Raw genomic sequence first — 16617 nt, 5'->3', positions numbered from 1 at the left:
TGAATCCAGGGGAGTCCTCGACGTACGACCACAACAGAGCCCAACTGTTCCGTTTCTAAGTGAGACGTTTGTTAAGTGAATTTTGCCCCGGTTTCTTGCCTCAGCTGTTAAGGGAATCGCTGCAGTTGATAAGCAAGTAACACGGTTGTTAAGTGAATCTGGCTTCCCCCGTTGACGTTGCTTGTCAGGAGGTCGCAAAAGGGGATCATGTGACCCCGGGACACTGTGATGGCCATAAATACGAACCGATTGCCAAGCGTCTGAACTTTGATCACGTGATCATGGGGATGCTGGAAAGGTTGTTAACTGTGAAAAGTGGGATGGTATTCAGCCGGTTCGAACTGGTTCGGGCGAACCGGTAGTGGCGACTTGCAGGTGGACCCACCCACCGGCTGTGGCACTATGCCATCCTATTTAGCCACATTTTCTAAGCCGTGCGCATGCATGCAAGCTGTGCTGGTGAGTAATGCGCATGCGCAGAAGGCGCGCACTCACCATTTTTGGCGCACGGTGAACCGGTGGTAAAATTATGCGAAACCCCCCTCTCTGTGAAAAACGGTCATTGTTTTTTTTTCAGTGTGTTTTAGTGACTTTGAATGGTCATTAAACGAACTGTTGTTAAGTCGAGGACTACCTGCAGATAGATCGTGACAAAACATTGGGCCTCTGCAGTGCTTTGGAATTGAAAGAGAACCGGCAACTGGAACATGCCAGATGCTTGCATCTGTTGGGAAGTTTCTTAAAGCAGCCACATCCTGGGAAAAAACGCGCATCTGCAGGAGGCTTGAAGCTGCATGTCCCACTTTCCTTCTGAAGGATCATATCTGCCTCCAAAGAAAATATAGGAGATACTTGTGGTGCTAAATCAGTGTTCAAGTTCAAAAATCCCTCCCCCCCCTTTTTTTTTGGGTTTCTTTCCGGTGAATGCTTTTAGCGATTTAGGACTTGCCTAACGAGCTTCCTTTTCTTTAAAACAGATTCATCCAGGAATTTTTTTTGGTTTTTTGTTTGTTTTTAAATCAGCATCCCAAGACTAAATGCTTAGATTCTCTTCTTCCTGAACAAGTCTAGGCATCCGGATTCCACAAGGCAAAGTACCCCTTTGACCTTTTTGTCTGTGTGCATCAAATACTGTTTAAGTTCGATTTTACAGTTTTAAAAGTTAAGTTTCAAAATTATGGCTTGGGGAGGGGGTGGTGGTGGCGGGGTGGAGAGAAATTGCCTGTCGGTGGCAAAGAGCTGTAAATTTCAAGGTAGTTTTATCGTGCCTAGAAGCAACCTCACAGGAAGCCGAATAGCCATTAAACGAAGGAGTGAATCTGGCAGCGAAAGCTTGTGTAGGCCACCAAAGAGTTTCCATGAAAAGATGGCGGCCTGATTTAGTTGGAATTTGACTGGAGAAGAAAGTGATTTATGGCATCATGATAGTCATAAACAAAGGGGAAGACATCCATTATCAGAAGCATCTCAGGTGCTGGCCTCCGATTTTAAAGGATGCCTCAAACTTTTCAAAGCTCAGCATTGGGGAGGTGGAGGTGAAAAGAGCAACTACTGAAGAAAATACTGAAAGGGAAGGATTTTTTTCTTCTTCTTTGAGATTAATCCTGGAAAGGGCCAAGAACCTGGAGAGACTGAAGTAAGATCAAAATGCCCATCTAAATAAGCAGCTATATCGTTTCACTGGATTAAATGCAGGTAGTCCTCGATTTAAGACCGCAACGGAGTCCAAAATTTCTGTCGCTAAGTGAAACATTTGTTAATGGAGGTTTGCCCCGTTTTCTGACCTTTCTTGCCACGGTTGTTAAGGGAACCATGGTGGTTGTTAAGTTAGTGACATGGTTGTTAAGTGAATTTGCCTTCCCCACTGACTTTACTTGTCATGACCTGGGGACATTGCAACCGTCGGAAATGTAAGTCCACTGCCGAGCATCTGAATTTTGATCACCATGGAGATGCTGCAGTGGTTGTAAGTGTGAAAAATGGCCATAAGTCATTTTTTTCAGTGCCTCTGTAACTTTGAACAGTCACTAAATAGTGTTGTAAAGTTGAGGACTATCTGTACTAAGGGACTAATTCTGAGATGTTGCTTTGATTTGGGCTATGGCTGCCTCTACCCTGTGTCAGCTGTGGGGGCTTAACTTTTGAAATCTGAAGCCGATACATGATCCAGGATGTAATTAGCCCTGATAATGACTCCAGTTTTGATGTTCAGCTTTTTATCTGACAGCTTAGAGCAGGGGTGTCAAACTCGATTTCATTGAGGGCCACATCAGGTTTGTGGTTGACCTCGGGGGGCCATGGGGCCGTGGCCAGGGTGGGCGTGGCCAACTTAACATCACTTGTGTCAGTGGGGCTTGTGGTGGTCCAAGCACTTGCAGTCCTCCAGAGCTCCGTTTTCACTGGCAGTCGGTTGCAGGAGGCATTCACAGCCAAAAACGGAGCTCAGGAGGGCTGCGCACAGCTCTCCTAAGCTCCATTTTCACTGGCAGAGGCACCACAGGCCGGTCTTTCGCTGTTTCCAGGGCAGCCCCTTGGGTCAGATCTAAGCACCCCGTAGGCTGGATCCGGCCCCCCAGGTCTTGAGTTTGATACGCCTGTCTTAGAGGAATGCCAAAGCTCTGGGGTAAAACACATACATTGCATGAAGAAAAAACAAAAATGAATTCTCTACATGGAATCCCAGTTGCAAAAACGTTAAGATCTGGCCAAGGACATGACTGAAAGCGCCCTTAACTGTTGTCCATTTAGGCAAAATATTGGATCAGTGATCTGATTTGTTAGAAGATTTCCTGAATGTCTTTATTCTCCCTCCCTCCTTTTCCTTCCTTCGTCCCTCCCTCCTTCCTTTCCTTCCCCTTTTCCCTCTCTCCTCCCTCCCCCCTCCCTTCCCAGGCCCTAAATTTAGAAGATTTGAGGTTTAAAGGAAACGCTTTATAGGACCAGGTATCAAATATGGACTGAGTGTTGCCAACCCTCTACTTTGCATATCTGTGCCTAATTTTTTATTCAAGTATCCTCCGCTAATCAATTATGGAATTGCGAAAAGGCAACGATGAATGTTAAGAGCTTGTTCCAGATGTCAAATCACATTCTTTAACAAAAGAACGTTAAGGAGAAATGGAATTTGTGGTTGTTACCTTGACATGTAGATGCCCAGCAGTTGGTATTGCCATGATGGTCACCAAAACCTTGGTGAGCTGGAGGCTTATTTCTTTGCAGTCTTCCTGGCACAGCTCGATGAGACTCTCCACGCAGCAAAGCAGCTGCTCCAGATAAAAGACCTACCAAAAACGCCAAAAAGCAGCCATTATTCCATCCTTCCCAGAAGACGGAAATGGGATTTCCCTTCCTGTTTTGCTCTGCTTGGCTCAAGCGATCCGGTGTGGGCTGTTTCCCACGGATGTTCTTAGCCAAGAAAAGCTACCTGTCTCTTCCTCTTCCATCTTCAAATGAACATATCAACAATGTACCTGCAGAGGTGAAAACACCTGTCATACTTATACAGAGTTCCCCTGGAGACAAGCATTACATAAAAAAAAACTTTTTTTAATAGCAATAGCACTTAGATTTATATACCGCTTCACAGTGCTTTACAGGCCTCTCTAAGCAGTTTACAAAGTCAGCCTATTGCCCCCAACAATCTGGGTCCTCATTTTACCCACCTCAGAAGGATGGAAGGCCAAGTCAACCCTGATGGACCAAATCCCATGACATCTTTTAAACCTTGTAACATTTGGGAATGAGATTGTGACAATTAGGGGACTGGAGGCTAAAACATATGAAGAACAGTTGCAGGAACTGGGTATGTCTAATTTAATAAAAAGAAGGACTAGGGGAGAGATGATAGCAGTCTTCCAATATCTCAGGGGCTGCCACAAAGAAGAGGGAGTCAAGCTATTCTCCAAAGCACCTGAAGGCAGGACAAGAAGCAATGGATGGAAACTAATCAAGAAGCAACTTAGAATTAAGGAGAAATTTCCTGACAGTTAGAACAATTAATTAGTGAAACAACTTGCCTCCAGAAGTTGTGAATGCTCCAACCCTGGAAGATTTTAAGAAAAGGCTGGATAACCATTTGTCTGAAGTGGTGTAGGGTTTTCTGCCTAAGCAGGGGGTTGGACTAGAAGACCTCCAAGGTCCTTTTCAACTCTGTTATTCTATTCTATTCCATCTCCCAAGGTCTGGTGAGCTCATAAAATTCAGGAGTGACATGAGGGTGGTGCCCACAGCTTGAAAAGTGGTCAGGATCTCCTGCTTTCTAGCAAAGCTAAACCCTGCGGCACAGCTGATCATTGGAAATACGGTTCGGAGGAACCAGTAGCTTTTTTTTACTACCAGTTCATCCGAACCGGTAGTTTTTATCACTACCGGTTCGCCCAAACTGGAGCGAACCGGTAGCATTTCACCCCTGATGCACTTGCAAATGAAGGCGAATACATATACGTGTCCTAGAATAATGTTGCAAGATCCAATCTGGGTCAGTCACCAGGATGAGAGGCTTACAGCTTCTGGACTTGTGCTGGAGCCTATCCTTCAGGGAACTTCTGGAAATGAGCAAGTCCAAAAGGTGGGAAGAGTAAACCTCTTGTCCCGGGAACCGACCCAGACTGGATCGTGCACAGTGCCCTTGGATTGTATGTGCGCCTGAAGCCAAAGGTGCTAAACGTCTATGGATTGGAAAGATGCATGCTTCGATCAGGGTTTAGTTGAGATTCTCTCCTCACCTCTTCAGTCCGTTGACTGACTTCAGGGTTGCAGAGCGTGTTGCCAAGGGACACCAAGTGAGGTTGCAAGGCTTTGCGGGGGGATCCCCGGATAAGTGCCGCCAGGATCGTGAGGTAAGACGCCATGGGCGATCTTTTGAGATCGGACAGGATTAATTTCAGAGAGACCGCCGGGCTGACAAAAGCTCCAACCAGCTCTGTTGCTTTCAAACACTGTTTGGAAGAAAAAAAAATACACACAAGAGAAACTGGTTGTAAGATGCTAAACACCAAATGAACTAAACGGAGCTATTTTTCTTTTTCAAAAAAAAAATGAAGAATGGAGGATGACAACTGCTTTCTTCCTTTTCTCATGCTTCAGGAATTGCCTCGCAGGCCTTCGGCTCCGTCCCTCATTCACGATTCCGTGCACGGAGGAGATGATTTCGTTCAGGTGTAGCAAGCCAGCCCAAAATAAGCAGCCCCGCGTCTTCTTTCAGCACGACCTCTCCAACTTCCCCCTCGAATGAACGGAAACTCTCAGTCTTTCTTAGACAGAGGGCCTCCCTGTAGGATTTACAGTATCCCTTTCCCACAGCTGTTCCTCTGCCAGCTTTGAAGAAACAAAGAAAAGATTCTACCTTAAGATGGTGGGTTATGGGCTCTCTAAATTGTGCTGGGGGGAAATGGGCCTGATTTGTTTTCTTTTCAGAGAGGAAGAGGAATGGGGGCATCCTAAGGTTGAACAATAGAGGTCTCTTCCTTCTGGCTGTTACGAGGGGTACCAAAAAATGGGCATCTTAGGAACCTGAATCTTGGATGCTTGTTAGATAGAAGCCAAGATTTATTCATCAATAATCCTGGCCAAGCTATTAAGCCTATTGTTATGAGATAGGAAATAGGACGTGGTGACTCAGTGGCTAAGAAGCTGAGCTTGTCGATTGAAAGGTCGGCAGTTCAGCAGTTCGAATCCCTAGGGCTGCCGCATAACGGGGTGAGCTCCCGTGACTTGTCCCAGCTTCTGCCAAGCTAGCAGTTCGAAAGCACGTAAAAAAATGCAAGTAGAAGAATAGGGACCACCTTTGGTGAGAAGGTAACAGCGTTCCGTGGGCCTTTGGCGTTGAGTCATGCCTGTTGTGTCTCGTCCGCTTTCCCCGCAGCCGGGCTCATCTTATCTGCTTCCGAACGCTGAGGAATGTCCTAGCATGCCTCCCGGCCCCAGCCCTGGCTCCATGCCCAGACAGGCCGAGGAAGAAGTGCCTCCAGCCCCCAGCCCTGGCTCCATGCCCAGGCAAACGGAGCAACTAGACCCCTTCCCCTCCCCCACAGCATGTGAGCCTGAGGAAGGTCAATTACCAACAGCTGCAGACTGGAGTGACCCTCGCGTCAGAAGACTTGATAGGGAGGCAACAGAAGGAAGGGAGGGGCAGGCCTGGATAAGTGCTGAGTCATGGAGCCACACCCCATGGCCTATATAAAGGATCTGCTTTCTGGCATTCTCTGAGTCAGGCAAAGTCTACCTTATCTTGCTGAAGTCATTTCCTGGTCTCCTGCCTGCCTTGAGAACTTTGCTAGGACTTTGGCAGAGCTGCAGAGGCACGCCTGATTCGGATTTCCCTGACCCGGCCGTCAGCGGAGGAATGGGACACGACAATGCCAGCCACATGACCACAGAGATATCAGCGGACAGCGCTGGCTCTTTGGCTTTGAAACGGAGATGAGCATCGCCCCCTAGAGTCGGGAACGACTAGCACGTATGTGCGAGGGGACCCTTTACCTTTACCTTATGAGATAGGAATAGGAGACGTTGCTGAATAGGGAGTCCATTTCATCCTTGTCCCACTGACCTGGAAGGGTTCTCCGAGGATTCAGAAAGGTGTTTTTTTTTTAAAACAAAACAAAACTACAGGTGGTCCTTGGTATGCAACGGTTCATTTAGTGACTGTTTTGAGGTTACAAAAATGACTTATGACTGTTTTTCATACGACCGTTGCAGCATCCCGGGGTCATGTGATCAAAATTCAGGTGCTTGGCAACCGACTCACGCTTATGACGATCGCAGTGTCCCGGGGTCACGTGATCCCCTTTTGTGACCTCCTGACAAGCCAAGTCAATGGGGAAGCCAGATTCCCTTAACCACCGGGTTACTAACTTAAGAGGTAACTTAAGAAGAACCGGGTTGCTAACTGCAGCGACTCGTTTAACAACGGTGGCAAGAAAGGCCGTAAAATGGGGCAAAACACACTTAACAACCGCCTCACTTAGCAACAGTCATCTGGGGCTCAGTTGCGGCCGTAGGTCAAGGACTGCCTGCAGTTCCTCACCTGGAGATGCTTAGGGGTTAAACAACAAACACAAGAATACAGAACTCAACGCTTTAAACTCTGGCCTCTTCCTATTTGCAAAGGTGGCTGCCAAGAGTGGCTTCCAGTGATATAATTCTGCTGACAGATAACAATATCTGGAGAAAACTGTATTTTGCTCTCTACGTTTGTTGCAAACCACAAAAGGAACTCAGGTTTCTTCCAGACAAGACAAGGGAACTAGCAAGTTGGGAGCACGAAAGCCTCCAGATTCTGAGTCTTCATCGGGGCTATTGCCAGGGATATGCATAGCTTATTACTGTGGGAGGATTAGAGGCAGAGAAGGAGAGAGAGATAATATGGTGAAATTAACTAGGAAGGTTGTGAACTACGCATAACTCGCAAATGGAATTTATCTCCCAAAGGCGTTTTACGTTTTAATCTCCTGCTTATGACTTTTGAAAGGCGCTTAATACTCCACCTTGGCCGGCACCGCAGGTGAAGCACAATTTGTACAATCTCATCATCACTGATCGGTACAATAATCAAACAGAAATATACTTTGCTCAACGGTACTGTATGAAGTGTTGTCGTATGCTTTGACCCGGGTAGGTTAGGAAACAAAATTAACGGCCTTTTGGGTCAGCCCCCCCCCATTACATTCTAAAAGGAGGGGGGGAAAGGGTGACGTGGAATTGGAGCCCAGAAGATTTTATTATCAATCACGAGTCTATACTGTGATTGATAATGCTGTGATAATACTGTGACATGGAAAAAATTCTCTGAAAACTTTCAGGGGAAAAAGTTGGTTCCACATCTTTTTCATCTCGCTATTGTGCATATTGAATAAAATTAATAATCGCAGCTCAAGTCAAATCACAACGGGTACTATAATCAGTGTAATATGTTGGGCTGGTTACTTGGGAAATCTGCCTTCGTTCTGCCCAGTGACGGTGGTGGATTGGGCTGAGAGAGAGTGGCTGGTGATTGGCCCAAAGTCACAAGATTGGCCCTAAGGCGGGATTAGAACTCACCATTTCCTGATGATTAGACCAAAGTCAGCCAACTAGTTTTCATGCATAAGGCAGGACTAGAACTCACTGTCTCCTGGTGACCAGCCCAAAGTCACCCAGCTGGCTTTCATGCCTAAAATAGGACTAGAACTCACCCTCTCCTAGTGATTGGCCCAAAGTCACCCAGCTGGCTTTTATGCCTAAAACAGGACTAGAACTCATCCTCTCCTGGTGGCTGGCCCAAAGTCACCCAGGTTTCCATGCCTGTGACTAGAAGTCACCATCTCCTGGTTTCTCACCTGGTGCCTTAACCACCAGACCAAATATTCTCACTAGATCAAATCTCTTGTCAATTTTAGGGTAGCAGAACCTCCTTTCCCCAGCGCAGTTCCGAAAGGAGCACACTTACATTGCTAACCACACTACTTTCCTCATCGGAGCACACACGGTACAACGTCCGCAGGAGGAGTTCCATGTGTTGCGTGATGTGATCCTCCGCATGTTGTAACAATATGAACAGGAGCTGAGACGCCTTTACTCGGGTGCCTTTGACCCAGTCGGTGATATCGTGGCAGAGGCCCGGAAGTATTTTGAAGATGTTTCTGGTTACCAGCTCTCGACATCCCAGGTCTGGACGAGTTACTAGATGAAAAAAGAAAGAAGGAAAGAATTCAGGGAGAGGCAGCCAAAAAAGACTCAAAAACTCTTCTAATATTCTCAATTTGAAATATATAGAAAACTGTTACACAAAGACATTGATTGCTACAACTGAAGTTTTTGCTGTCTTTAAGTTCGGTTTTTATGATTCTGTTTTCTTCACATTTCATCAAACATTTTCATTTGCTGCTACTATTCCATACCACCTTGGAGAGTGTCTCTTTCTCTCTCTCTTTTTCTTACAGACAGTCACGAGTGTGGCGATGTGTGAAAGATACACCTTTGGGAAGTGAAAACACACAAAGTTACCAGCAGTGCTTTTTGGTAAAAACGATGTTGGCGCTCAAAGAAAGAAGATGATCTAAGGTGGGGGTGGGTGGGGGAAGCCTCTCAGGGTCTCGCCTGTGGCTCTCTGCTTGTGTGGCTAACACAAAGCACAAACTTAACACAGGATGCAAATATATATGCAGGAGTGTTTGTGAAGCACCTACTGAAAGGGAAGAATCTTCAAAGGCACTCAGAGGTATGACTTCTTTTTGTCATGGAAGAAAAGCATCGGGATTATAGAAACTGATAGTCGGCAACAAAGAGGTCAAAGACAAAAATCTCGCTGAGAAGCTGAAGATGAGAATGGCGTCCTTTTTGACCGGAGGCGCTGTTTCCCCCTCCCCGTCCCCCCCCCAAAAAAACAATTTTGACTGGCCCTTTTCAACAGTTCCCTTCATTCCTAATGCGCAAATGCAGCTATTTCATTGCTGCGTATCTCATCGCTGTCAAAAGCTTCTCTCTCTCCACCTTTCCTTAACTTGTCTGCACCACAGCCCGAGGCGGTAATTCCCCCCCCCCTTTTTTTTTCTATAGAAAGTCAGTCTATTGTTAGGATGGCTTTGAGCTCTTTCTCTCCTTCTCCCACTGACCTGCAATCTCTGTCAAACAGAGATCAAAGAACAAAAAGAGAGAAGTGTCAGGTTCATTAGCTTGCAGCTAGGAGGAGACCAGGGTGAAAGAGAATCCTTGATGGAAAAGCCAGGACGGGCAGGGAAACTGACAGGTGTGCCTTTTAGAGGTAAAAAGAATTCGCTCTTTCCCAAACCATTAAACAAACAGCTGATTTATTAAAAATATGTCAGTTAAAGACAAAGGTTGGAAATCCAGGTGAAATCAAAGGACAGAAAAATTAGCCCAAATGACATTAATAGGTGAGTTAAGTTGCATCTGACTTTCTGTGATTTTTGAAAACAAGTAAAATAGCAATAGCACTTATACTTATATATTACTTCACAGTACTTTACAGCCCTATCTGAGTTGTTTACAGAGTCAGCATGTTGCCCCCAACAATCTTGGTCCTCATTTTACCGCCCTCAGAAGGATGGAAGTCAACCTTGAGCCAGTCAGGATCAAACTGCTGGCAATGGGCAGATTTAGCTTGCAATACTGCATTCTAACCACTGGGAAGGAGGGAAGGAAGGTAGGAAGGAAGGAAGGAAGGAAGGGAGGGAGGGAGGGAGGGAAGGAAGGGAAGGACGGACAATAACAATAGCCCTTAGACTTATATACCGCCTTATAGTGCTTTACAGCCTTATCTGAGCTGTTTACAGAGTCAGCATATTTGCCCCAACAATCTGGGTCTTCATTTTACCAACCTCGGAAGGATGGAAGGCTGACTTAACCTTGAGCTGGTGAGAATTGAACTGCTGGCAGCTGGATGGAAGACGAATTGTATTTTTTAAATATGGGTAAAGCGGGTTGCTTTCAAGCATCAGACTGTAGGCTTCACTTCACTTCAAAGGAGTAAATGAGACTCTTAAGTGAATACAAACACACTCTCGCATCCAACTTTGGCCGTCTTCTGGTTCCATGAGAAGATATGTGAAATGGAAGCCTAATCCCCAGCCTTCCTTAGAGGCCTCTGTCTTTCTCCAGTTACTTAAAGAAAAAGAATGGTTCATTTTCCAACTCAGTCTGGGAGGAAGGTGTAAGGACACTAACAGCAGCAGAAATACAAATTGAATTTACAGTAAAAGGTCTTGAAATTGGAAGACAACAATATTGTCCCATGTTAGGATTCAGCTTCTCCAAGAACTTACATATTGAAGTGACTATGAAAGCAATATTGTTTCACGTTTAGTGTTGAATTCTGGCACATTTGCCCCAAAAGCTGCCCACCACTGAAGGCTTATCTGCCGCATCTTTAAGTTTAACATAGAGAACAAGAACCGCATCAGAAAACAATCTGAACATTCTTAAGAGAAGGGGGTGCAAATTTACTAGGTCAAATTTTAAAAGATCAGACAATTATCTGTTAATTTTTGTTACTGGAGATGTAATCTAAAAAATGTCACAATGCTTCCTAAATCAGACAAATCCCAATGTAAATAATAAACACGACTGAAAAGTAGCAGGTCATAACAGGGCTTGTTCCTTAACAATAGCAAAATGTTAATCAGTTGATCAACCTGCCAGTTATCTGTGGGACTTCTGGTTAGGAGCCGGGGCAATTACAATATTTAAGAAAGTGCATGACATGAAAAAGCCTGCTCAACTGGGCAGATTTTAGATTAAATTTATGCAAACTGACAGCTCTATCTTAAGGAAACCATTGTTCATTTGGGAATGGAATAAGAAATCCCAAAGGTCTTTCTATTTGTATCTTTCGTTATACTTTCCCTTGAAAATATGCCCTATACCTTATTTTTTAAAGTTATACATTAAAACGTTGGGGAAGTAATTTGCAAAAAAAAAAAAGTCAGTTTGCACTATGCACATTTTACCCTGTACTCACATCCTGGTGGATAATAAGAAGGCTCAACATAAAAATCGAGTTTATCCTTAATATCGTCTTCATTTTCTTTTTCCCACTGCAACCCCACTTTCTTCCAGTAAGTTAAAGCCAGCTCCCTAAACACAAAGCAAAAATAATCACAAATATTGTCGATTCTATGCGAAATACATATCCTGAAAAAGTGGCTGCATAAGAAACTAAATCTATTACATTTTTTTAAAAAAAAAGAACCTACTCTTTGGAGGTGATTTCTGACTAAAGCTGGTCCCAATTGTGTTTTTAAGTCAAAGACTACATGTATATAAGAATAATTCACAACTGAACAGGGTTTTTGATGGTACGGAAGCTTCCATATGACAATGTTTCCTTTTTGTCGATGTTAGGTAGTCTAGGCTGAAAGGCAGGGATGGGTTTCAAATTTTTTTACTACCGGTTCTGTGGGTGTGGCATGATGGGCGTGGCATGGCTTGGTAGGCGTGGCAGGGGAAGTAAACTGTAAAATCTCCATTTCCTCCCGATCAGCTGGGACTCAGGAAGCAGAGAATAGATGGGGGTGGGGCCAATCAGAATTTTTACTACCAGTTCTCTGAACTACTCAAAATTTCCGCTACCAGTTCTCTAGAACTGGTCAGAATCTGCTGAAACCCACCTCTGCCGAAAGATATTTATTCTTTGCTCAGTGTTAGAGCTCTAAAGTCTACATACAAGTTTAATTTCACACACATGATATCAGCCAGTCTGTTCATGCTAAGAATTCTGGAAGTTGCTATCCAAGACATCCAGAAAATAGCTGGTATAGAGGTATCTTTGCAGATACAATAGGGCAATCCAATGTTTGTTTGTTTTTTACAAGTGTGTAATTGACACATTTTAAGAAGGGGTGGGAATTCAATGGCCTAATTGTGCTTGGCACTTCGACCTCACTGACCATAGACAAGAGCTCTGCTAGTGTAAAATAAAACAGTCTGAATTTGACTTACTTATTCTCATGCATTTCATCAGTCAGGCCACTGAGTAAGAGAGGGATCAATTTATGAAAATAGGAATAGCGATCTCGCAGGTGCAACAGCCATTCACCAACCACGCTGATAACAGCCTCTCTGACCTGAATGAAAGACAGGGGTGTGGGTGGGGGGTGGGGTAAGAAACCATGTATCATGCATTTTGCAATTCCATCCAAATTGAATGATTTTGCGGGAAAACAACACCTGAGTTTGCAAAAAAAATTAATGAATTAAATCTTGGCCAAACGTTACCTGTGGAATGTCATCAAAACATCGCTGGGCGAGGTGAGAAAGCACATCATCCAGTGATTTGACATTGCCGAATTGGATCACGGATCCTGTGGCATGAATGACAGCAACACGGACCTTGTAGTGTTGATGGGAAATGGCCTGCATTAAGGGATTGATCAAGCTTTCCGACTGCAGGTGAAAATGATCTGGAAGGTGGAAATGTTTTATTTAGTGTCTGGGAATGGTAGAGAAGAGCCCACTTTAGGGTTTGTTCTAAGCCAGGCAGTGCTTGATTCTTGGCTGACCTTAAACGCTGTAAATCTGCTAAATGCTTCCCCAGATGGGGTACACTGGCAATGTACTGCAATCTTTTTCCAATAGCACATTACGTATAATGATCCATATCTACATTATTATATGTATGGTTCCATATATGTATTATGTGCATGTGGGTGGATATATACTATGTGATACATGTGGTATGTGAATGAATACAAATATGTAATACATTTTATACACACACACATACACAGAGTTACTCAATAGCGAGAGGGTGGCATATAAAATTAATAAATTATATTGACCCATACATACAATAGTTTTTATGGGCCAATATATGTAAAAATTATCCATCCATCCATCATCTATCCACCCACCCACCCACCCACCCTCCCACCCACCCATCCATCCACCCACCCACCCATCTACCTACCACTGCTGATCTATAGCCAGTCAGGTATGCCTGTCATTGAATTTATTGGCCACACATCTTAACACAGGGCAATTCTGGGTGGCCTGTATGTATATGTATGTATGCACAGTATTATCTATCTATCTATCTATCTATCTATCTATCTATCTATCTATCTATCTATCTATCTATCTTTCTTCTCTGTCCCTCTGTCTATCTGTCTGTCTATTATTTCTTTTCTTTGTCTCTATCTCTGTCTCAATTTTATTCATCCATCCATCCATCCATCCATCCATCCATCCGTCTCTCATCTATTTCTACCTATCCATCCATCTGTCTTCTATCTATCTATCTTCTCTCTGTCCCTCTGTCTATCTATTATCTCTCTTCTTTGTCTCTATCTCTGTCTCAATCTTATCCATCCATCCCTCATCTATATCTATCTACCTATCCATCCATCTCCTATCTATCTATCTATCTATGTATGTTCTATCTATCTATCTTCTCTCTGTCTCTGTCTATCTGTCTATTATCTCTCTCTCTCTCTCTCTCAATCTTATCCATCTCTCCTATCTATCTATCTATCCATCCATCCATCTCTCATCTATCTATATTCTATCTCTATCTCTCTCTTTCTTCTCTCTGTCTATTATCTCTCTTCTTTGTTTCTGTCTCTGTCTCAATCAATCTTATCTATCCATCCATCCACATAGTATATGTATAAAATATAAATCCACATACACCCACAGATTTACGGGGAGGGGGGAAACAAAACGCTCCACAGGCCCATCACTTCCAAAAGAAAGCCCCCCCTCTCCCTTCCCTTCCTCCCTCAGCCGGGCGGCCCCGCTCCCATCCTCCCCTGCCGGGCCCCGGGTGCGAGAGCTGCGCGGGAGGGGTGGGAGCACCTGGCAGGGCGGCGGCGGCTGCGGAGGCCGCCTGGCAGCCCTCTCGCTTGGCGGGCGGGAAAGGGTCGAGCAGGGCCGCTCGGAGGACGCCCACCGCCTCGGGCAGGAAAGGCGCCAGGGCGCGCCGGTCGCAGCGGCGGAGCAGCTCGGTGAGCAGCTGCAGGAGGCCGAGGCGGAGCTCCTCGCAGGCCTCGCCGGGGCCCTGAGGCAGCCCGAGCCGCTGAGCCAGCGCCGGCATCAGCACGGGCAGCGCCTCGGCCGGGTGGGCGCCCTGGGCCAGCCCCAGGCGGAGCAGCTCCAGCGCCAGCTCGCGGCAACGCTCGGCCGGGTCGCCCGTCAGGCAGCGGGTCAGAGGCCTCAGCAGCGCCGGCCCGAAGACCTCGCGCACCGCCGGCGGAGGCCCTTCCGTCAGCAAGGCCCTCAGCGCGCCCAGCGCCCGCAACCGAGCCGAACGCGACTCCTCCTGCAGCCCCACCAGCTGCCGCGACACCGCCTGGCCGAGCTCGGTCGCCGAAGCGCCTGGGGCCTCTTCGCCCGGCTCGGCCATGCTGAGGGAAAGCACGCGTTGCTAGGCCGCCGGGCCGTTGCTAAGGGCCCGCGCGGCGGTTTTTTTTTTCTTTTTTGCGACAGGCGACGCGCTTGACGGGCCTTCGCGCTTGACGGCCAGGCCGGAAGGCCGGGCCAGGTTCTGCCTCAGGCTTCCTGGATGGTGGGGGGGGGGGAGGGGGAAAGAGAGAAGGACTTCAACTCCCAGCATTCTCTAGGACAGAATTCTGGGAGTTGAAGTCCACAAGGCTTAAAGCTGCCAAGTTTGAAGACCTCTGATGTAGGAGATTGAACATTTCTGTATAAGTAGCCCTGGACTTACAACAGTTCGTTTAGTGGCCGCTCAATGTTACAGTAGCTCTGAAAAAAGGGAAGAATAGGATAGGATAGGATAGGATAGAATAGGATAGGATAAAGAATGGAATAGAATAGAATAGAATAGAATAGAATAGAATAGAATAGAATAGAATAGAATAGAATAGAATAGAATATAGGATAGGATAAAGAATGGAATGGAAGAATAGAATAGAATAGAATAGAATAGAATAGAATAGAATAGAATAGAATATAGGATAGGATAAAGAATGGAATGGAATAGAATAGAATAGAATATAGGATAGGATAAAGAATGGAATAGAATAGAATAGAATAGAATAGAATAGAATAGAATAGAATATAGGATAGGATAAAGAATAGAATAGAATAGAATAAAAAGTAGAATAGAATATAGGATAGGATAAAGAATGGAATAGAATAGAATAGAATAGAATATAGGATAGGATAAAGAATAGAATAGAATAGAATAGAATAGAATATAGGATAGGATAAAGAATAGAATAGAATAGAATAAAAAGTAGAATAGACTAGACTAGACTAGAATAGAATATAGGATAGGATAAAGAATGGAATGGAATAGAATAGAATAGAATAGAATAGAATAGAATATAGGATAGGATAAAGAATAGAATGGAATGGAATGGAATGGAATAGAATAGAATAGAATAGAATAGAATAGAATAGAATAGAATAGAATATAGGATAGGATAAAGAATAGAATAGAATAGAATAAAAAGTAGAATAGAATAGACTAGACTAGAATAGAATATAGGATAGGATAAAGAATAGACTAGAATAGAATTCTTTATTGGCCAAGTGTGATTGGACACACAAGGAATTTGTCTTTGGTGCATGTGCTCTCAGCGTACATAAAGAAAAAAATAAAATACATTTCATCAAGAATGGATAGGCTCACCTTGGAACTCAAGGATAAAAGCGAAACATTGTATTATAAAATCTGGTTAAAATTCTATGAATGGTTAGATAAAAGGTGGATAGCCGAGACAAATGTGTAGTGTTAGACTAGAAATATATACATTATTATAGATAAAGGCGTATGTGAATTGTATAGATAGGTATATGTATGTATAGATATGTATAATTGTATAGAAATAAGGTATAAATTATATATAATTTAAGGTTTAAGAAATATTATCAGTTTAGTTTAAAGTGTTGGAAGATGCTTGGAACCAGTGATGTACTAGTGATGTATCTATGTCCAATGTTTTTAATTTTGAATTATCAATAAAAAACTTTTTTTTAAAAAAAGAATCATAAGATACAATGTTTAGTGATAGTCAAGGTTACTAATAAACAATCAAATAGTACTAGGAAACAAAAACAATATAGATTGAAAAATACAAGCAGCATAGTTATAGTCATAAGTGGGAAGAGATAGGTATTAGTAAGGAAGAGAAGAAGAATAGTAATACAGTCTTAGTG

The 16617-nt window shown here is 44.2% G+C and overlaps 2 protein-coding genes across 2 annotated transcripts in view; one reads left to right on the top strand and one right to left on the bottom strand.

Annotated features, from left to right (window-relative positions):
* DNAAF5 (dynein axonemal assembly factor 5) overlaps positions 1 to 14946 on the bottom strand; it is a 28226-nt gene extending 13280 nt beyond the window's left edge. Inside the window, exons 1-7 of the mRNA XM_058157813.1 lie at positions 14293 to 14946; positions 12715 to 12899; positions 12439 to 12563; positions 11459 to 11574; positions 8429 to 8661; positions 4725 to 4937; positions 3138 to 3281 (exon numbers count right to left, since the gene is read on the bottom strand). Coding sequence (XP_058013796.1) covers positions 3138 to 3281; positions 4725 to 4937; positions 8429 to 8661; positions 11459 to 11574; positions 12439 to 12563; positions 12715 to 12899; positions 14293 to 14839 — 1563 coding nt within the window. The 5' untranslated portion in view covers positions 14840 to 14946. The remainder of the gene's footprint in view (positions 1 to 3137; positions 3282 to 4724; positions 4938 to 8428; positions 8662 to 11458; positions 11575 to 12438; positions 12564 to 12714; positions 12900 to 14292) is intronic.
* PRKAR1B (protein kinase cAMP-dependent type I regulatory subunit beta) overlaps positions 14312 to 16617 on the top strand; it is a 100629-nt gene continuing 98323 nt past the window's right edge. Inside the window, exon 1 of the mRNA XM_058157815.1 lies at positions 14312 to 14441. The gene's annotated coding sequence lies outside the window, so the exon portion shown is untranslated. The remainder of the gene's footprint in view (positions 14442 to 16617) is intronic.

Source organism: Ahaetulla prasina, chromosome 14 (genome assembly GCF_028640845.1).
Source record: "Ahaetulla prasina isolate Xishuangbanna chromosome 14, ASM2864084v1, whole genome shotgun sequence".
In the NCBI taxonomy this organism is placed as follows: domain Eukaryota; kingdom Metazoa; phylum Chordata; class Lepidosauria; order Squamata; family Colubridae; genus Ahaetulla; species Ahaetulla prasina.
The sequence above is the reverse complement of the archived record's forward strand: the minus strand, read 5'-3'. Positions and strand labels throughout refer to the sequence as shown.